General features: G+C 31.3%; 3 protein-coding genes across 4 annotated transcripts; 1 reads left to right on the forward strand and 2 right to left on the reverse strand.

The window, feature by feature from the left end:
* Positions 1 to 3,446: 3,446 nt before the first annotated feature.
* LOC123921795 (probable carboxylesterase 15) lies at positions 3,447 to 5,656 on the reverse strand. The gene is made up of 2 exons (XM_045974473.1): positions 4,785 to 5,656; positions 3,447 to 3,895 (listed from the first exon to the last, which is right to left on the reverse strand). Exons 1-2 carry the CDS (start codon positions 5,438 to 5,440, stop codon positions 3,595 to 3,597), a joined length of 957 nt encoding a protein of 318 aa, XP_045830429.1. The 5' UTR covers positions 5,441 to 5,656; the 3' UTR covers positions 3,447 to 3,594.
* A 4,234-nt stretch (positions 5,657 to 9,890) lies between these two features.
* Positions 9,891 to 12,523, forward strand: LOC123881851. Of its 2 annotated transcripts, XR_006799627.1 has the most exons (5): positions 9,891 to 10,132; positions 11,387 to 11,510; positions 11,788 to 11,859; positions 11,947 to 12,159; positions 12,240 to 12,523. XR_006799627.1 is itself a non-coding variant. In XM_045930598.1 (4 exons), the coding sequence occupies exons 1-4, from the start codon at positions 11,650 to 11,652 to the stop codon at positions 12,300 to 12,302; spliced, it is 414 nt and encodes a 137-aa protein (XP_045786554.1). In that variant the 5' UTR covers positions 11,635 to 11,649; the 3' UTR covers positions 12,303 to 12,523. The 2 variants fall into 2 exon arrangements, 1 of the variants encoding a protein (XP_045786554.1); XM_045930598.1 differs by lacking the exons at positions 9,891 to 10,132; positions 11,387 to 11,510 and adding an exon at positions 11,635 to 11,715.
* Positions 12,524 to 14,251: 1,728 nt separating this feature from the next.
* On the reverse strand, positions 14,252 to 15,250 carry LOC123922151 (translocon-associated protein subunit alpha-like). Its single transcript, XM_045974896.1, has 4 exons — positions 15,244 to 15,250; positions 14,921 to 15,082; positions 14,771 to 14,821; positions 14,252 to 14,521 (listed from the first exon to the last, which is right to left on the reverse strand). The coding sequence occupies exons 1-4, from the start codon at positions 15,248 to 15,250 to the stop codon at positions 14,415 to 14,417; spliced, it is 327 nt and encodes a 108-aa protein (XP_045830852.1). The 3' UTR covers positions 14,252 to 14,414.
* Positions 15,251 to 22,174: the final 6,924 nt, after the last annotated feature.

A 22,174-nucleotide genomic window follows, 5' to 3' on the forward strand; every position in this document is an offset into this window, starting at 1 on the left:
ACCTGTGAAAAAATATAGGGTAAATAGGGTTTTACCCCCTGCAAAATGGGCGAATTTTGCATTACCCCCTGAAAAAAAAAATTGTGATTACCCCCTGTAATATAAAGATTCATTCAAATACCCCCCTAATTCGCCAACTAGACATGAAATCTTTTTTTTATGATGTGGCATGCATATGTGGATTTTCTTAGAATTTTTATTTATTTTTATTATTATAATTATTCCAAATCATTGTTATTTAAAATAAAAAAAAAATTAAAAAAATCTTCATTTCAAATCCCACAATTTTTTTTTCTTCCAAAAAACAACTTTCATATCAAATCTCAGGAAGCAACTTTCATCTCAAATCCCTAAATCGAAAAAAAAATAAAATCATCATCTCCACAGTTCCTCCAATTCAAACTCTTCCTCCACCTCCTCCATAACCACCACCACCAACAACAACCCTAACATAATCAACTCCTTCATCCCCTCCTTCCTGGTCTCTACCTCTCACGTGTTCATTCCTTTGATCTTGGTGAAGGATATGGGTTGGGTTAGCAATTACAAGTTCAAGAAAAATAACAACAACACATGTTCTCCAAACATCATTAATTCTGATTTAATTTTAATTTTTTGGAAAATCAACAAACAACAAAATTCAGATCTGAAAATCGGCGGAAATTAGTGAGAATGATGCTGCAAGGAAGAGAGATGCAATTGGTGGGAAAGAGAGATGGACGACGACAGTGGTGGTGGAGAATGAACCGTGAGATTTTATGTTTTGAGAAACTTATGAGTTTTTTATGGTTTTGGATTTATGGGTTTGAGATTGAATTGATGAGATGAAATTTAAGATTGAAGATGAAGTTTGTTGTTGTTGTTTTGATTTTTTTTTTTAATTGAATGAAAGAATGGGTTGTTGTTGTTTGTTCTTCCCATGAGAGTGGTGAAGATTGTTGATGTTTCTTGCTGTTTGTTTTTCCCCTTTTTTGTTTTTTATTTTTTATATTTTTTTTATATGACATAGCTCAATATGTGGCAAAATAAAAATTAAATAAATAAAAACAGTAAAAAAAGCCATGTGTAAAAAAAAAAGCCACGTATGGTTGCCATGTCAGCAAAATTAAGATTTCAAATCCATGTTGTCAATTCAGGGGGGTAAAACAAAGAATCTTAATATTACGAGGGGGAAACACAACTTTTTATTTTACAGGGGGTAATGCAAAATTCTCCTATTTTGCAGGGGGGTAAAACCCTATTTACCCAAAAATATATTGTTTTGATTTTGTAGTTGTGCACTGTTGTAAAAAAGAGTTCCGAGCCACTTTATAATCAATAAATCAAAATTAATTACTATACATAAAATTAACTTTGTTTGATAAAATGATACAGTATTTTTTTTTTTGGTACAATGATACATTATATTTTTACTGTGTATTGAATCAATTTTGTTTGTTACCAAAAAAAAAAAAATCAATTTTGTTTATATTGTTAGTGGACAAATGACAATCACCACCACAAATTCACACACACAACTGTTTTAGATCTCGAAGTTAAATCCAAATAAAGATGTTTAGCCTAACAATATTGACATTTGTCGGTTGAGTTAGAACTTACACATTATATCGAATCAAATTAATTACTATGGTCAATTTGTGATTCATCCAATGACTTTGATTTACCACCACTGATTGCAAAAGATTTAAATGACGAATCAAGCTAGAACTTACATATTATATCGAATCAAATTAATTTAAATTTTTGTCAAAAAAAAAACTACAGTATTTAAGAAATCCAATTAAAAGAAGGACAAAACTTACATGCATTTCCATACATGCATTTCTTACTTTTCCTCTCACAAAGAGGTAGTTTTTTTTATTTAAAAATAATTTTCTTTTATTTTTTCAAAATGAAAAAACACAAATAACCACCTCTTTGTGAGTGGAAAAGTAAGAAATGCATGTATGGAAATGCATGTAAGTTTTGTCCTTAAAAGAAATCATTGACAAAAAAATAAAGAATTTTTTTAATATATATTATTCAATTAAAGTCATTGACCAATTTAAACAAAAAAAAGGTCATTGACCAATTAAAAGAAATCCAATTAAAAAAATATGTTATTTAAAAATTCAATTAATAACCATATCAAAAATAAATCCATTGACCAAAAAGATTGACCAACATTAAATCCATTTAATATATTTGTCTATGAATTAAAAATCCATTGACCAAAAAGTTTTATTTTATTTTTACCTCAACTATATAAACACAAAACGGATTTGTGGGTTCATATTTCGAAGGAACAATTGTTTCATTCCTTTTGAATGGGTAATACATAGATTATTACAAAAAAGATGATAAGTCTAGATTTCTCACAAAGACAGTTTACACTGAAATAGCTTCGTCCATTACCGCCAAATGAGTGTTATCCTCCCAGTTCCAACCCAATAAGAAAGTGGTTGTATTTGCTAACAATGGTTGGTGTTAAGGGAAAATTACTGGTAAGAAGATCCAACTCTATCATGGGAGGATCGGTGGGAAAGAATCATCGTCTTAACTAAATTTTGCACCTTGTCAGATTTTCCTTCACCACAAAGTCCATTCCGTATAAAATATCCCATGGAATAGATTGTAGAACTGAGGTAGTTCTTCAAATTGCGAAGCTCAAAGTTGTTTACCGGTGTTATAGTCCATTCCTTACTATATTAATGTTGGTGAACAAACTTGAGCTTCGCAATTTGAGGCATTACCTTAGTAGTATAGAGTTTATTCCATTATGTGAAATATTTTACAGAGAAATAAGGAATGGACTTAATGGTGAAGTAGAATTCGACAAGAAGCACAATTTCTTTACGATGATGTATCTTCCCCACCAATCCTCCGATGATAGAGAATTTGACCTTCTCACTAGTGATTTTTCTTAACCACCAATCATCGTTAGTAAAAACGTCTACTTTCTGGTTGGGGTGGAATTGAAAGGATCACAAACGTTTGTTGGTCATGGACGAAGATTCTTTGGGTAAATTGTCTGATCTATCAGAGATCCGAATTTATCATCTTCAAGAAGGTTATATACAGTTAATTGATCAATACTAGGAGTTTTCTTAAATACGGTTTCTTGAAAAGTTGTAAGAAAAACAAATCTATAATTTTCTTTTGTGCAAATATATAAATCTGCAATTGTAACTAATTGTATTTATCTCTCTATCTGTTAAACAATGACATCTATATTTTGAGTACTAATTGTGGGTTCTTTTGTTAATATATATTGTACCATTTTTATCCTTTTGCAATTTGGTAAAAATGTTTTTGAGGAAAACTCCATCTTTTTTATATTAATGTAATACAATAACACAATCTTGCCCAAAGATGCAATAATCTAATAAAACAATTGACATCTCATTAGTTTTTATGCCACCTATGTGAGATTAAATTTGAATCCATTTTTTTATAACGCACTTTTCTTTTTAATGTTTACGCAAATCCTCATAACTTAATAAAACCCACAATTGAAATTATCCAAATGAAATCTAATCATAGACTAAACTTGCAATTAATTAGCTTATATTATAGTTGCATGTAGTAATGTTTGAAGCTCTCATAAACTTTCCCTTAATTCTTCTCAATGAATTGTTTGATGATCAACATCAACTCTTTTGATGGTTGAGAATTTGGATCAATAGTAAAGAACCCATGTTGTTGTCCTTTAAATTCAACATACTCAATATTTTTACCCCAATTCTTAAGCCTTCTTGCATAATCCTCTACCCTGTCTTTAAGCAAATCATTTTCTCCAACCACTACTAGAATTGGGTCAAGATCAATTTCCTCAAGACTCTTACTATGGGGTCCAAATGGATTCACAAGTGGGTGATCTGTATTCTCCCCAATGGGTATTGAAAGCCTCCAATACCTGTCCAATATTAACAAACAACTATCACTAGTTAGAATCAAACAATAACAAATAAATGTTCTTTTCTATATATATATATATATACTCACCAAAATTTTGATTTGACACTATTTTTATATTAATTATCCTTTATATAGTAACAACACTTGAGTATATATCTAGTGTATATATTTGCAACAGATTAATAGGTACTATGATTATCAAAAAAAAAAACATTAGTAGGTACTATATATGTATAACACTATAACCTATACTATATTTTCATTGCTTATATATGGAAAAAAGAAAGAAGAAAAACTGAACCGGTTCTGTTTGGAAAGGAATTGTCAATGGTTCAATTTGGTTAAAAAATATTTTTCAAAAATATAGAACCAATTTACTGAACTGTTATAACAGATCTATCCAGAAATGTGATGAGTTCGGACCTTGAAGGCCCAATCCTTCATCGTACGGAATGAGTATAACTTGACTACAAGGGAAACAAATCGCCTAGACTCGTGTTGTGTAGCAAGACTAACAAGTTGAGAACAGGAGATCAGATGATTTGGTGGAGGATAAAGTCCAAAGTGAAATAACACTGGGATCGCCTACGTACACAAGATCAATGATTTTGCTTTCAATATAACAGTTTGTTCGGGACAAACCATTAACAATTCAGTGTTCAGTTTTTCTCTAAATTGTTATGTCACTTTGGTTCAATTTTCTCCCTAAAATTATAAGTGTTTACCAATAAAACAATGACGTCTGACACAAACATGTACACCGGACAAGACATGACACACACCGGTACGTTTATACCAAAATCATTAAAAAATCTTTAATGGATGTAAGCATAATGTAAAATCTTTAGTATGCAAAGTGAAGATATAAGTATATAAAATTTCACAACCTGTCAATAAGTTCTAAATTGAGAAAAGCATCATTTGGTCCTTCAGCTTCTGACTTAGTCCGAACAGTTCCACCAAAAAACGGCGCCAACAAAACATAACCCCTAACCCGAACCGGCGCCAACTCAGCCGACCCAAACCCAAGCCGAACCGCCAAATCATGAGCTATATTACCACCAGCCGAGTCACCCGAAATAAAAACCCGACTAAAATCAGCCACATGGCTCAACCAAGGATCCGGCTCAGTACTACTCAAAGCTTCTTCTTGAAGCCACTTAACAGCCATAAAACCATCTTCAATTGCACTCGGTAGCCGATTCTCCGGTGCAAGCCGATAATCAGGAGCAACAACCACAACTTGAAGCTCCAAAGCGAGCTTAAAGCAATAATTTTGACAATTTGGCCATGTCCGCGAGCCGATACAAAATCCGCCACCATGAATGTAGTAAAAAATTGGAAGCTTGGAGTTTATTGTATTAGCTGGCTTATAAAGCCGAAGTTGAAGATTATTAGCTGAGTCAAAAACAACATCTTTCCATAAAACGGTGCCGTTTTCTTCAACAGGGATGTTAAAGGCTGGGTTTAACTTTCGAACTATTGAACCATCGCTATAGACATGAAGAACACCACGACATTCATCAACTATAGTTTTGGACATTTTTTTTAAAACTTTTTATATATTTTTTTAGAAATGATGAGAATTATTAAGGTGGGTTTGTGTTAGTGTGAAATTTAAGGTTTGGAATATAAAGAGAAAAAGATGAAAATTATTGAAAGTGGTGGACGGTGGAGTTTTGTGGAAGTTGTTAATTTGCAGACGTATTTGGAGTGTAAGACAAACATGAACATTTGTAGAAAAGACTGATTCATCATTAGTGTTGTCGTTTGTTTGTTCTTATTTGTATGGCTCATGGTGTTGGGTTCATTGCATAATATTGATCGCATAAATTATATTGGAGAAGTCTCACATTGCTTAAAAAAATGAAGGTTAGGAGAGTTCAATATTATATATAAAAACTTCAAGTTACTTGTTTCAACACACCACTCAGTAGCACTTTAAACTTACTCCATCCGGCCTTATTTATTAGCTAAATTTTATTGTTTCACACTTATTAAGAAAATTGTTATATTTACTATATTATCCTTTACAATACATTAAATATGCACCGGCTCTATCAATCATTTTAAAATGTAGAACAAACATTGCTACATGGATTGGGGCTATCTGGATGATGTTATGGGTCGTATGTTTTTTCCGACGCTTTGGCGGAAATGGATTAGAGAATGTGTTGGCACGGCCACGCCGTCGATTTTAGTTAATGGTAGCCCCACTGATGAGTTCCCTCTTGAGAGGGGTTTAAGAAGGGGATTTGCTTTCTCCTTTCTTGTTACTTTTGGCTGCTGAAGGTTTGAATGTGATGATGCAAGCTATGTGATGACAACCAATTATATGTTGTTTTTAGTAGTAAATTAGGATTGTTTTATTAGTAATTGAAGCCCAAAAGCAAGCAAATACCGGGAAAAGTGATGTTATAAGACCCAAAAGCAAGAAAAGTGGAAAAAGCAGCAAAAATGTAATAAAGCAGCGCAACCATCGTACCCACGATGAAGTTCAACGTGGCGCGATGAGAAGGCGGTTAAAATTGAAGAAAATCTGCAGAAAACCTGTTCCATCGTGGCACGATGATGACTTGAAAAATACGCAGAAAATCCTGAGAAGAACTTCCATCGCACCACGATAAGATCCATCGTGGCCACGATGAGACGAAAATACACGCCATCGTGGCCACGATGGGTGCGATGGATGCGCATAAAAAGCTCAAACCTAGCTGAAAAACTATAAATAGAGCATCCTTCCTTCAGTATTATTTATTCCAAAATATTCAGAGACATTGAATATTCACTCTAGAGTAGGAGAACTCTAAGAGAAGGCAAGGAGGCCAAGGAACTCCGAGGGAAATAAGGTTCTTTTCTTTCTGCTTTTGTAATTTATTTTTCCTAGGTTAGGTGGAGTCGAGGAACTCCCTTACGAATGCTTGGTTTTGTAATTTATACAATTTGGGTATAATTCAATTGCTTTCTTATTGCTAACTCTTTTATCGTCTGGTATTATATTTATTTTAATATTGATCACATTATAATAAAATCTAAGGACCTAATGGATATCGCATAAGAAACGAAGTTAGTAATCCCGAACGAAGGACGGTATGTTAGGCCCAACATGAGACCATTGAATTCAGTATCCGAGGTCTTAGTATAGGATTAGAACGCACAATAATTTCTACCTTATAGAGTTGCTTCTGGGTAAGTAACTAGTTTTAGGCACACATGACAGCTTATGACACATAGATTCACCGGGTAATGATACCTTATAGAGTATAGAAGTGAATTTGTAATTGTATATGAGTAAATTGATAAGCCAAGAGTAATTTTTATGCATATAATTTGTATAGAAGTGACTCAGATAAGCCAATAGTAATTAAAGAAAATCAGGTATTTAAATGATTCAATTAATATGTACCAAATAATTACATGCTTTGGGACTGATATATAGTAAAATTGGCTCAGCGTGCGTGATTAAGTTTAGCACCAGGATGATCCAGCAGCAGCTGAGGATCCAGATTGGATTTACAGAAGTCAGGGCCAATTGATGCTCCTAATTATGAAGCAAAATGGTTCTATTGTGGGGCTTTGTTTATATGAATAAGATCATTTTAAATTGATCATAATTCTCTTATACCGTTTCATTTAATAAGAAATATTTTTTGGTAGTGTAAATTTTAGTAGGGAATATTTCTTAGTTGTATAAATTTTATCTAATTTTTTTTTTGATAATACAAATCTTATTATTTTTTTTGACAATATAATACAAATCTTATTGAAAAATATCTTTTAATAATATTTTTTAGTGTGAGCAATATAAGGTAAAAGAGCAACTAGGCCTTAATATTCATTTTGTTGGTCCAACGTCTTAATAGCAAACCGACACTATAAGCAGGACCAAGTACTTTCGCATGGTATGCTGATGATACTTTAATTTTTGGAAATAGTATTGATTTATATAAAAATTCACAAAACTAATTTATAAACAATCTTAGTTTTCAATAATTAAATTGACATTTTATTCTAAAAAATTTGCTATTTGATTAATGTACAATTTTATTGTCGGTGTGTGAAAAACAAAAGCGGGAACACCTGTGTTGACCAGATATATATTTGTTTGATAAGTGATAACAATGTCAAATTGAAAATGGTCCACAATAGCCTTGATTTTGTCTCAGGAATCTATGTTTTGATCTTACTTTTAGAAGGGTGTTTTCGTGAATTCAAACTTCTCGTACTTCTTTGCCATTTGCCAACCACTTAATGGCTTAAGAATATGCCAAAGTAGGGCCAAAATCACTAATACTAACCATAAATAGTAGCAAAATGTTAAGGAGTACTCATAGTGATGTATTAGTTAATTACTTTGTTCGTCCCAAAATATAAGGAAAAATTAGTTAAACAAAATTAATATATTTAGTCTAAAATTTTAGTCCAATTTTTTTTTTGGAGTTTGCGCTTTCAATACCTTAAAATTATAGAAAGTTATGTTTTTAACATTAATTTATTCTTTAATTTCATTTTTTGGTATGTTTAAGAAGTGTCTCGGGGCCACTGTTTAGCACGACCCTATAATAAAATAGCAAAAACAATAAAATAATGACAACAAAATTGATTTTAAATCCCGTGAACTTACTCAGTTAACATGAATATTGCATTATATATGTAGGCGACCATGGTTCGAACCCAATCATCACACTTATCCATTTTATGGGTGAAATTTCTAGTAATTAGACCGCTTAAAAAATTGTTTTCTTTAAAAAAAAAACAACAATATTATTAGCCACCGACAAAGTTCCAAGTGAGACTAGTTAGAATAACTAGAATAATAGAAACCTTTCAAAAAAAAAAGAAGAAGAAGAAGAATACAAATGTGTAGCAACCAGATTTTCATTTAAAAGTGTGTTTGATTTGAAAAAAAATAAAATAAGGAGTTGAATATAACAATGCTAATTATATTGTATTTAATTTTGAAACTGTTTTTAAAATTGGACAAATTAGGGCATAAGATATTGGACAAAAATTAAAATTAGCGTCCTTTGAATTCATTTAACTAAAGAATAATTTTTGTTCATCAAACACCATATACAGCTAAAGTTGTTCAATATCTTAAAAGTTAATTTATCTTATGTTGTTATATCATGTGTTGTTTTGTCCTGCATCGAAGTGTAACTTAAGACTATAAGGGTCCGTTTGGTGCACAGGATAAGAGATAGGATAGGATAATTGTATCATATCCTGTCTTAATCCAGTGTTTGGTGAGACAGCCAGATATGATAAATTAATCCTGGAGCTTATCCTATCCTGCTCCTGTAGGAGGAGGAGTATTATCTACAATATTCCAATCAAAAGATCCATGGTGATCCAAGTTTGTTAGATGATCAACACAACTATCGACTTCTTTATAAATATGAGATATTTGCACAGTCCAATTTTAAAGGCCAGAGAAATGAAGGATATTATCAAGATAAGTTGGAGAGCAACAATTGATAAGATAACCATTTTTACTAGACTAGGTATCGTTTGACCTGACTTTTCTATAACTTATTTTTTTATTTAAGGAGAAGTTTGGCCAAACACAAAATTGATAGAAGCTCTACTAAAAATAAGGAACTTATTTTAATGAAGAAAAATAACATATAAGGAGTTTGAAAAAAAGTCATAAATAGCAACTTTGTAGTGACTTATACGCTTGATTTTTTCCTGGTACTACTTTCGAAACCCGGCAGCAACACATTTAACAATTTTATTAATATTTTTACATAAGGCACGCTATCTTTATATCTTTTGAAGTAAAACACATCTTTTGAAGTTAAACACTGTACTCTTTTCACTTTTTATGAATTAAAATTAGGCAAATTCTTATCTACCCATTTCATGAGAATGGGCTACTCAACCCATCTGATGTGGCATTAGTTTTAAAAATGTCATTTAATTACTACTATTTTAAATATTTGCAAATTAACCCCAAATGTATTAATCGTTTAATATAGGGATTTTACAATTTTTTTCACTCAGTTGTTTGCCTTCTTCTAACCTTCCACCTTCTTCGACACACCCTCCGACGAGGACGGCGAAGACCAACCCGACCACCACATCAGAAGTTTCAACGTAACCACACAATTTTGACCTATCCTTCCATCTCCTTCCTTAATTTTCCTCTTTTGTTCATCCCTCTTTTCCTTCCTCACCGTCGACGGCGACGACCACCGCTACCAAAAATTATTGCACGAGTTCATCTCTTCAAGTAAGTTTATTCTTCTTCTTTTAATTTTTTGATTCATCGTTGAGGTTGACATTGCTACTTGTTGTTGTTAGGGTTCTTTTAATTTTAATACAAATCCTGCGTGTGTGTGTGTGTATATATTGTGTTTTTGCTGCTGTGTTGTTGTTAATCTTGCGTGTATATTGAGTTAATCCTGTGTGTATATTGTTGTTTTAATACAAATCCTGCGCGTGTGTGTATCCTGCTGTGTTGTTGCATCTTTCCAATAATAAATTTTCAGATTTAGGTCCCTTTATCTGCAGCAAAAGTAACCCTAATAACATTTTGGGAATTTTGGATTTATCAAACAATGAATTAAAGGGTGAGTTGCCTGATTGTTGGAATAATTTAACCTCACTATGATATGTTGACCTAAGCAATAACAAGTTGTCGGGAAAGATTCTGATTCTGCTTCTGGTTGCATTTTGTTCTGTTTTTATGATTATGATGATTTTAATTAGACAGTGATGATGCTAACTAGTTAAAAGTTTAGATTTTTAATTTTGTTACACCCTACTAACTCAATTGTTTCATGAACATGGTGATTGAATAAGTGTAGTTTAGAATTTTGATGCTTGTGAGAATTCAATGATTTGATATGTTAGATCTAACTGATTATTCTTTACAATGGAGAAGAGAAGATCATAGATAGCATTAGTTGGATTTAAGGTCTTTGTATTTTATTTTTTTTAATTTTACTTTAAGTGTATTGGCTTAACCGCTTAAGGATTGTGGAACTTGCAATGCAATGTGAATGTCACATTCTTTTGTAACTCAAATTGTTTGTTGCCAGCTATCACGTTATGAAAATGAGAATCATATTGATTATTTCATGATCGAACCAATTATTGCTTTCATCTTGTTGTTGATGACTTTCTAAAGTAGAAAAGTTTAGTCTTGTGATCTTTTGATTAGAATTACAATTATTATAACTTTACTTTAGTTTTTCCCTTGTGTTGAAATCTTTGTGTGCAAGTGTAATGTTCATAGTTGTTGGTGGTGTGGTGTGCAATCTAAGTGTTGGACCAATTTCAGTGTCAACCATGGCTACCTTAGATGCTTAATTCTCTTCAATCAATCAAGCACTAAAAGAATTAACGAATGTGAAAAAATAAAACTTTAGTCTTGGTTTTATTAGTTTATTCTTCAAAGATCATTTACATATTTTTCTTGGTTTTATTTAATCCTTAATCATGATTATATGTTTGTTAACAAGATGTTTCTCTGGACCTGCAGCCTTCTTGACAATAACAAGTTATCTGATCACTTTCATTTCTCAATGGAGCAGTCACATGAACAATAATTCAATTAGCGGACAAATCCCACCGGAACTCTCCAAACTACCAAAACTCGTTCACTTGTAAGTTTGTTCGTTGGAAGCAGCCATTTACATATTTTTCTTGGTTTTATTTAATCCTTAATCATGATTATATGTTTGTTAACAAGATGTTTCGCTGGACCTGCATATATCTTTCTAATTTTACTTTTGTTAATTCTACATGGCTCATAGAGCAAACTTTTATTTGTTTAAGGTAGAAAATATCAATAAACGAACATCAAAACAGGTAAGTGGATATATTTTGTACTTCTTGTTGAAATTGAACAAGTGGTTGACAATTTTTATAATACTTCACTAGATTGAAAATGGAGAGATTGGTCAACCTAATGTAAACATGCCAGATGCAAACATACACACGGGGTTTGAAAATGTAAGTAGTTTCTCATAGTTATAAGAAGTTACTATTATAAAAAGTTAATTGCTGACAACCTGTTTTTGTTGTTGTTATTTGTTTCAGACTGTTCAGGATCAAAATGTAACATGGAACCATGGTTCGACGTATGTTCCAAATTATTTTACCAGTGCCAACGGTGTTCCAATATTTCCACAATTTCCACCAGCAAGTCAAAGTATTCCAATATTTCCCCAATTTCCACCAGCAGTCAACTTCTCATCACATTCGAATATTGCTATGTATCCTGGAAGACAGAATTTTCATCAGTATACACCGGTGGGTAAACACAACACTCATATTTTAATTGTGCACTTAAGGAAAAATAAGAGTTCTTATAAATTCTTTTTTCATATCAGTTTCTAGGTGTGTTGGAAGAGGTTGAGCGTTCGGCAAAAATGGCTTCCAAGAGAGGTGTTTAGCCTACTTCAGAATTTGATACAATTTCGAGTTTCCATTGGATCCTAATATGGTATGCTTGGAAAGGAATGCTTGTCAAGGGGTGAAATTGTGAATTTTAAAGTTTGAATTTAGTGAGCTTGAAAGAAAACTTTGATTACCACCATCATGAATTACTTTAATAGAAAACTTTTGATTTGTTATAGTAGTTGTTACTATTGGAGGATGTTTATTACTAAGTCAATTGTGACTAAGATGCATAACTTGTTTCCTAATTACTTTTGTGGCTGTTAGTTTAAATAGAACAATACGTCTCCATATAAAAAACCAATTTCTCCTCCCAATTTGAAGTGGTTCTTATCTCTTAAAATGAAGAAAATAAAACAAAAAACCAATTTCTCCTTGGGGATAGTAACCACTTGTTGAAGTGGTTCTCATCTCTTAAAATGAAGAAAATAAAACAAAAGTGTTGCAGACACGACTCGAACTCGCGTAACGCATGTGTATTTAAACCAACAAAACCACAACAGCCACCACAATCAGATGTCTTATGATCTCCTCCCAAACTACTTAACCGCTTAATAGTTATCTTAAGTGATACTCTCCGTTTTTTTATAAGTGTCAAGTTAGAGTGGTAACACCAAATTAATATCGAACGGTAATATCGAACGGTATGATTGAAAAAATTCAAATTCCTCGATCGTAGCCAGTTATATCAGCCGAATCCCTCATATAGGAACTAGTTCTCTTAAGTCACCGCGATTTCCACTATGTGAGACCAAATTGTCTGATTTATGAAATTCAAATGTCTTATAGATGTTTAGTTCAATTAGGTAATATCGAACGGTATGATTGAAAAAATTCAAATTCCTCGATCGTAGCCAGTTATATCAGCTGAATCCCTCATATAGGAACTAGTTCTCTTAAGTCACCGCGATTTCCACTATGTGAGACCAAATTGTCTGATTTATAAAATTCAAATGTCTTATAGATGTTTAGTTCAATTAGGTAATATCGAACGGTATGATTGAAAAAATTCAAATTCCTCGATCGTAGCCAGTTATATTAGCCGAATCCCTCATATAGGAACTAGTTCTCTTAAGTCACCGTGATTTCCACTCTGTGAGACCAAATTGTCTGATTTATGAAATTCAAATGTCTTATAGATGTTTAGTTCAATTAGGTAATATCGAACGGTATGATTGAAAAAATTCAAATTCCTCGATCGTAGCCAGTTATATTAGCCGAATCCCTCATATAGGAACTTGTTCTCTTAAGTCACCGTGATTTCCACTCTGTGAGACCAAATTGTCTGATTTATGAAATTCAAATGTCTTATAGATGTTTAGTTCAATTAGGTAATATCGAACGGTATGATTGAAAAAATTCAAATTCCTCGATCGTAGCCAGTTATATCAGCCGAATCCTTCATATAGGAACTAGTTCTCTTAAGTCACCGCGATTTCCACTATGTGAGACCAAATTGTCTGATTTATTAAATTCCAATGTTTTATAGATGTTTAGTTCAATTAGGTAATATCGAACGGTATGATTGAAAAAATTCAAATTCCTCGATCGTAGCCAGTTATATTAGCCGAATCCCTCATATAGGAACAAGATCAAAACTACCAGGCTGCATTCATAAATATCATTACACGTTATGAGATCATGAGTATAGAAGTGCTCTCTTATGTTTTCATTCATTCAAAAACTAAAAGTAGTTGCCTTCAAAGTAATGGCATACCTGCAAGAACTTGCTGACTGCAAATATATATGGGAAAGTAGCTTGTGCTGAGGCTGGTACAGAACCATTGTTGAAAATCTGGAATTGAAAAAAGCTTGCAGTTATATTATTTGTGTAATGTCATTTACTGAATCAGGATAGGTGGTGCTGACACAACATCACACAACCTAGTCTTTGAAGGAAACAGTAAATACTTCAAATTCTAAATTTTACTACCAAAACTCTTTTCTTTCAGGATTTGAAATTCCCATTTTGTATAAATAGCTTTCATCAATTTTGACAATAAACAAGATTGATTACAAGGTAACAAGCATAAATATAATCATTTAAAATAACATGAGCCTAATAATCATTTTTTACACTAATAAATAACCAAGTGTAACTAGGGTGTTTAGTAACCAATTAATACTTGAGCGGTAAGATTTTGAACAAGCAGCCGATGATCGACAGGAAGGTGAATACTAGCCTTGATTGCAACCACGTTCAAGCTGGATTCCCCTGTTTTCAGTCCACAAAATTTTAAAAAAATATAAATCAGCTGGACTACAAATGAAAGAGCCTCTGTTTTTTACTCTTGGCTTCCACACACCTCAAACACCAGTACAAAAATAATTTAATAGAATCACAAAAAGAACGTAACACAAAGAAATATGAATACTAGACAATGACAGATTGACAACAAAAAATTAAAGAAACTTGAAAGCTTGAAAATACAATGCTGGATACTATCCAATCTGATTGAATTACCATCATTTTTTACACCAACGAGCAGTTCTGTCTCTTCTCCAGCTTTTACCACTGCATCATATTCATATGAACAAACAAAATCAAATCATTATCAAATACAGAAAACAAAATTAAAACTACATTTTGTGAACTAGACAACACAATCCTTACGTTTTGCAATATTTTTTGGAAATACACTAATTGTATCAATTCCCGAAGCAGAAGAAAAGGTCCCAGTCCCATCAAAGTATTGGACATCATCACCAACAATGCCAATGTCGCTTGCGTCTTCAGTAGTAGTACCTTCATCTGAGTCTGATTGGCACCTAGCAACTAGCAAATAGAAAGAACAATGTTAACTAATCATCATGCACATAACCATAAAAACAAGCTTATACCAAGTTAATTGCAAGATCCAATAGGGCAAATAAAATAATACATAAACCAAATTACAGTTAAAGCTTCCATGAAGAGAACCCTCCCAAATTACAAACCATTCATCCCCTATATCTCATGAGGTAGGCAGCAAGTTCCAAACACATTATAAAGGACAATACATTTCTTTGAGTATAAATCTAAATTGTAATATAATGAGGAAACTATATAAAAGACAACATCAATTAACAATATTCTCAATTAAATTCAATGTTCCTAACAACAACAAATCAACAATAACTCATTTCAATTACAAAGCATCTAATAATAAATCAATTCATAATTCAATTGAAATCTTCTAACCTCAACAAAATTACCCAGCGACTGGAGAAGAGAAGAAATTGTCTTCTTTTTTGTTATAGACTAAATTTGTAAAGATGGGTTCTCGTCATGTTACGAAATTTGGGGTAAACAAAAGTTAGGGTTCTCTCCATATGGTTTTGAATCTGATATTAAGGAATAGGGTTTTCGTTTATAAAAAAAAAAAATGAATACGGTTTTCAATTTGGATCAAATAAGAGAGAATAGCAATGAAAGGAGGGAGAGAAGGAACAATGGTTTGTAATCTGAACGGAGGGAAAAGCTGAGTCGGAGAAGATAGAAGAAGAAGAAGGTGGAAGGTAGAAGAAGATGGAAAAGAATGACAGAAAATTTGTAAAACGTGGTGGCGGTGGTCTTCGCCTTCGCCGTCGCCGTCGCCGTTGTCGGAGAAGATGGAAGAAGAAGATGAATAGCACGAGAAATGCTGTGAAATCTAATATGGGGTCAATCTACAATTATTAAAAGTTGTATTGTCATTATTGAAAATTATTCATATTTTAATTATATTATAAGTGATATTTTTTCAACCAATATATCTAATACATTTAGGATGGGCTACATTACCCATTTCATGAGAATGGGTAGTCAAGTTGTCACCTTAAAATTAAAGTACACTCATTTTTTTTGCCAAGAAGACTAGACCAAAGATTTTTTTTAGTTACGACTAAATTAAAATATATTTGTTTAGTGCTATTGTAATTATTTTTGTACAATGCTATTCTAACATACTATTATCATAATTAATTTTGTTTTTTTTTTTGAGGTAATTATAATTAAAATATAGAACACGAGAATATAATATTAAAATCATACTAAGAGTAGTGGTAAAACATTTTACTAGATAATAATTATAATTTTATAATTTATATATTACTGTTGATTTCTCTTATAAATACTCTTATAAATTTATTAAAAATAAATTCTCAAAATTAGTCATCTTTTATAAAAGATTCTGTATAAAATATTTCATTCACTTATTTTATTTTTTTTCCATGATCAATGTTTTCAATAAAAAAATTTAACAAACATTATTAGAAAAGATAGCAAATTATTTAAACATAACTATAATCAAGTTAGAAAAAAAATATAAAATTGCCAAACAACTTTAACTTTAACTTAAAAGTTCTTATATATTGCCTTAATCTTAAAGTAGCTTAAAATGTAAAAAAAAGTCAGGCCAAACGGACCCACTACAGTTGAGGGATTTACTTCAACAAGAAAATAGTGAATAGATAAATTACTAGCAAACTTCTGAATAGATAAATAGTGAATACTATATGAGGGCGGGAATAATAAAAATCGAGAGAAGAACTATTATAATTTATTAGTTTATTTTATTTAGAAATAAACTATTGTACTTATCAAATTTAGTAAGAAATTGGAGTGTCGTGTCGTGTTGGATTTCGTTGAGTCACGAAAATTAGAGGTCATTTTGTTGCTTTGTCATACATGTGGTTGATCATTGTCTCTTTCTTCTTGAGGGATATTCTTCTTCTTGTGGTGATACCTTTGAGGGGTTCTAGTTTCTTGGTGTGTACATCTTTGTTTCCTTGTAGTTTTATTTGCTTGGTACCTCTTTGTTTTTTATGAACTTTCTCTTGTACTTCTGGTATCTCTTGCACTTTTTCTCCATCTTTGAGGGGAAGGGGCCTTCCTAATCTTGTATTTGTAAGGAAAACATATAATGTCTAATAAAAAATTGTTCCTCCTTGAAATCAAACTCGGGTTCTTTCGAACAATTCGTCCTTGGGGGGAACTCTTAAATCATTTGAATTCGAACACTCGGTTAATGTACAAATTGAAGTTAGTTGATGTTGGTTTTCAAGAGTGAGTGATTAAGCTCCACATAAACTATGAATAGTAAAATGTTGATCGAATGTATAAGAGATGTGATCCATATATACCTAAGGCCTTAGAGTGTGTTTGAATCGAGTAATTAGATATTTTAGAGAATTTATAATTCTAAGCAGTTCAAATGATTTTATTTGAATTACCTTTATTTTTAAATGTGCGTGTTTGGATAGAGTAATAGAAAGTTTCATTGTGAAAAATATTGGGAAACTTTTATAAATCTGAATAGTTTTGAGTCAAATTTAAAAATAAAAAAATTAGGATCAATTTGCAATTATTCAAAAAAATTAGGAGTCAATTTGCAATTTTTAAAAAGTCTATGGGGTCAATTTGAAATTTTAAAATATATGGGGAGGAAGGAATTTCAAATTCCTAGTTTTTTAGTGTCATTTAAAATTTCTTAAATTTAACTTGTACAAAATACTTTATAAATTTTCATTATTTTAAAAATTCTTCAAATTAATCATCCAAACAAAATTACTTTACCTCAAAAAATTTCTTCATCCAAACAAACTCTTAAAAGTTTGAAGGAAAATATAATGTGGCTTCTTTATAATCCTAAAGCATTGACGCATTGTTGCTATCGCGGCTTTTCATCAATTGATTTATTAACATCTATACGAAACAAAAAGGAAGTAGTATAGAAGGACTCAACATTTTGCACCGGAAGCCTCACTCATTCATGTACCTAACTATTGAGGGATACACCAAACCAAACTCATTTAATATTATGACCAAAATCATTGTTAATTATATAATAATAGATAGATAGATTCCTCTACCATCCCACCAAATACTGATTATAGAATTACGTTCTTAATAATTCACTTTAACTTGTCCTTTCTTGTGCCAAATCTATAGTCATTTTTCATTTTTATGTGAATTCATTAGTGTTAAGGTACGTAAGATATTGGGTCATACCATTTTTCAAACTTTCTTCTTCATGGCATATACCTACTACTCTATTCTTATTATGTCTTGTACTTCCAAATTAAATGTTGGTTGATGTAGGTGCGAATGAGATTTAATTTTATAGACCTTAATCAAATATGTCATGGCAATACAAATTTGTAAATTAATTACATTATGTTAATGAGTTTAGCTTAGAAATTGTAATACATTATTATCACTTGAGAGAAAGTTAACCCATATTTACTAATAAGTTGTTAGAAACTCGAACATAGAAAGATTTGAAAGCACAATGCATGTATTCGGACGAAGTGACTAGTACTTTATGACTTTGGGGTATTGCATAAAATAAATTTACAACCATCATTCTGAAGTTTGATATGTGGGCATATAATTGGTGTATTTATTTATTTTTACTTTGATTTTGTCTTAAACGAAGTGACAAACACCACTGTAACTATCTCATATGAGCCACTCACACAACTGTGAGGTCCTGATTTAAACTTAATTAAGTAAAGGTGAAAGACTCAATAAATAATATCAACAACATTTGTCAGTTGAACTAAAATGTGTGAATATTTACATTTTTATTTTAAAATTGAATTTGTTAAATTAATGAATATCATATAATGACTTTCAAATACTTTTCACATAAGTAGCTGAGTTGGTGAGTTAAGGGAGATCATATAGCTATAAATTAACATTTTCATATATAAAACTCAAATATTAGTAAATAGCCTTGACAACCATGAAATGGTATAGATAGGTAATTGAGTTTATGAAGCAAGTAACTAAGATGTGTAATCACAATTTTATAATAATAATAATAATAAGAAAAAGATGGACATACATGAAACAAAACCCCTTGATTAAACCATGCAAATAAAAAAAGCAAAAATTGATAAATCTAAGATTTATTTCTCCATCAATCAAATATGAATTATTTCTTCATCTCAACTTTCACATTGATGAGAAGATAAAAGTGAAGATAAAGCAAAAAGAAAGATCAATAGACAGGTTAACAGCCTGACGGTGGGGGACAAGTCGCCCTCCACATATTGAACACTCGTGTTTGCTAGCTATTGAAAACTATCTTAGTATTATAATCCACTTTACAATCTTCTAAACAACCAAATCACTTATAATTAATTTCCTTTTAAATCTATTCTTCAAAATAATATTATTTATGTATCCTTTATTGCACTTTGTTTTTATTCTTCTTTAATTATTATTATTTTCCATTTCACCTACCAAACTTTTATTAGGGCTTAATGAAATTTATATTGATGCATGTACCAAGTTCTTAGAATTTTGGGTTGGAATAACTTAATCCTATAAATTTACTTGTATGTTAAGGATGAAATTCACTTATAAATTTATCTTCAACTTATTTTTATATAATGTGAGACTTTTAACACGTTTCGTCACGTCCAATTTTATTTGTCTTGGTGCGTGGATATAAATGATATAGTCGTTCGATAGCAAAAACTTTATAGCATGTGATTCAATAGATCTTGACGAGACTCTAATATCATGTTAAAAGTTTGGATTGGATCTACCTCAATACTACAATACTCACTTGTATATTGAAGTTCTCATCTATTGTTTTTCTTTAACATCAAATGCAATTATATACTCTTAGGGGGGTGTATTGAATTGAGATTTTAAAGGACTATTTTAACCAAAAAAGTCTTGAAGATTTTGTGGGATTGTATTGACTTTGTGGGATTTTAAATGACATTTTTAACAATCATGATTTTCAAATCAAGACTTTAAAGAATTGATTACACAGATTTTTTAGATTTTAGAGTACTTTATGGATTTTTATGATTTCAAATGATTCAGTAATTTTTTTTTTTAAAAAAGAAACAAAGTTATTGATTTCCTAAAATAACATCCAATATTAATAATAACAATTAATCATCAATATAACAAAATAAAAATCAATCAATCAAGAAAACAAAACAAATAAAAAATAAACAACATAACAGATGGGAAAAAAAATTACACGTTAAATTAGTACAAAAACAAAAAAAAAAGTTATGTTAAAGAATTTTGAGAGTGGTATATGTATGATGATTATTGAACAATATAGCAAATCGTTTTTTGTGAGTGATATACATTGAAGAAATTTTTGATCTGACGCAAGTTATAATTGATTGAAAAGTATATATAATCCATTCCACTTGTAAGAGAAGAAACTCTGTAAAATTATGTTAGAGGTTTATAATTATATGTATGGACTATATAACAAGTTATAAGAGAAGAACATATTTTGAACCGATGAATTCCGACGGCAATAGGGAAAAAAAGTCTATGGGAGAGCAGGAACAATCCCAGGGTTTGGAGTGGGATTATTTGAGGAGTGTAGTATTTATACTTTCAACTAAAAAATCTCACGAAATCCATTCCATAACAAAATCCATCAAAATCGGTAGACTTTTGAATACCAATGGACATTTTATAAATGACAAGAAATCTCAATTGAATACCAACAGATTTCATTGCCCTGAAAAAAAAATCATGATTGTCTTAATTGAATACCACAAGATTTACTGAACTTTTATAAAAGTCTTGATTGAATACCACAAGATTTTTTTATAATAAAAAAGTCTTTTAAAATCCTTTGAAATCTCAATTCAATACATCCCCTTAGAATTGTGAGAATTGTCTCTTATTTATAAACATTTTTTCAGACCAACTCACATGCGATGTGAGACTTTTTAACACACTCCCTCACGTCCAATACTATTGAGCATGGTGCGTGGCTATAAATGGGGATGGTCCGATAGCGGGTGGCCATCGGATCTTGTCCATGCCAACTTAAGGTGAGGATATATTGCCATCTTAAATTGAGAGTTTGAAATAACTCGTCTGTACAAAATCGATTTATAAGATGAAGATTGCCTCTTATTTATAAACTATATATTGTTCATACCAACTCATGCAATGTGAGACTTAAACACAAAATTAAATCAACATATACCATGGGTAAAAAGTAAAAATAGTACTATACCCACATATCATAATTAAATATAAGGATACTTGATTCAAAAATACGTCTAATAAAGAGAATCAAAATATCCACCGAAAATAACAATCTACATAAAAATATAATCATAGAGTTAGTAATCATTTCATAAAAAATACAAGATCCCCCTTCTCTCTCAAAACACATTTATACATAATACAAAACTATTCAATTTGCTCATATTAGACAAATTCCATTTGTAAAGGTAATTTCTTCCAAATGTTGTTTTAGAGTGTTGATTTAGTTCCTTGGCATATGCTATATATCTCATAGTCTTTTGTAGGACAGAGACAGCTCAGCTAATGACTAATGAAATTACGTTTATGCCCAAACTACAAGTGGAAACTAAGTAGGACCATACCCGATTGCTGAACCATATGTCACCATAAAAAGATTGCTGATTCGTACATATTAAATGACCATAACAATCATGCAACATTTTTATAAAATACATTTATTCAACTCCTCTACCACACTAACTTATTCTCTGCGTGCCAATTCTTGTTGTGACTTGTGAGAGAGTAAAATTAAAGATGTGTATGTTAATTTGCAAAATTAAAAAATGGCTTTAACTAATGCCCCATATTTCGTCCGGCGGATATTTTGGTGTTTGGATGAGTATGTGGAAAATATATTTGTGTAAATTTGAGTGAAGTTTTCTCACTTGTGGAATTGGGAGTCTGAGATTTTACTGTGGGACGGGAAGTCCTCAAAACTGCTTCAAGCAAAATAGCAAATATGATAAAACATGGTCTGACAATCAACACATTTTTATATCGTTTGCATTTGACACTTTTGGATTTATAACACTAGAGGCTGTAAACCTTTTAAAAAGAATTCAAAAGGTCATGCATTGTAATGTCGTGTCACCTAGGTCT

The sequence above is a fragment of the Trifolium pratense genome, linkage group LG4, assembly GCF_020283565.1.
Source record: "Trifolium pratense cultivar HEN17-A07 linkage group LG4, ARS_RC_1.1, whole genome shotgun sequence".
Classification (NCBI taxonomy): domain Eukaryota; kingdom Viridiplantae; phylum Streptophyta; class Magnoliopsida; order Fabales; family Fabaceae; genus Trifolium; species Trifolium pratense.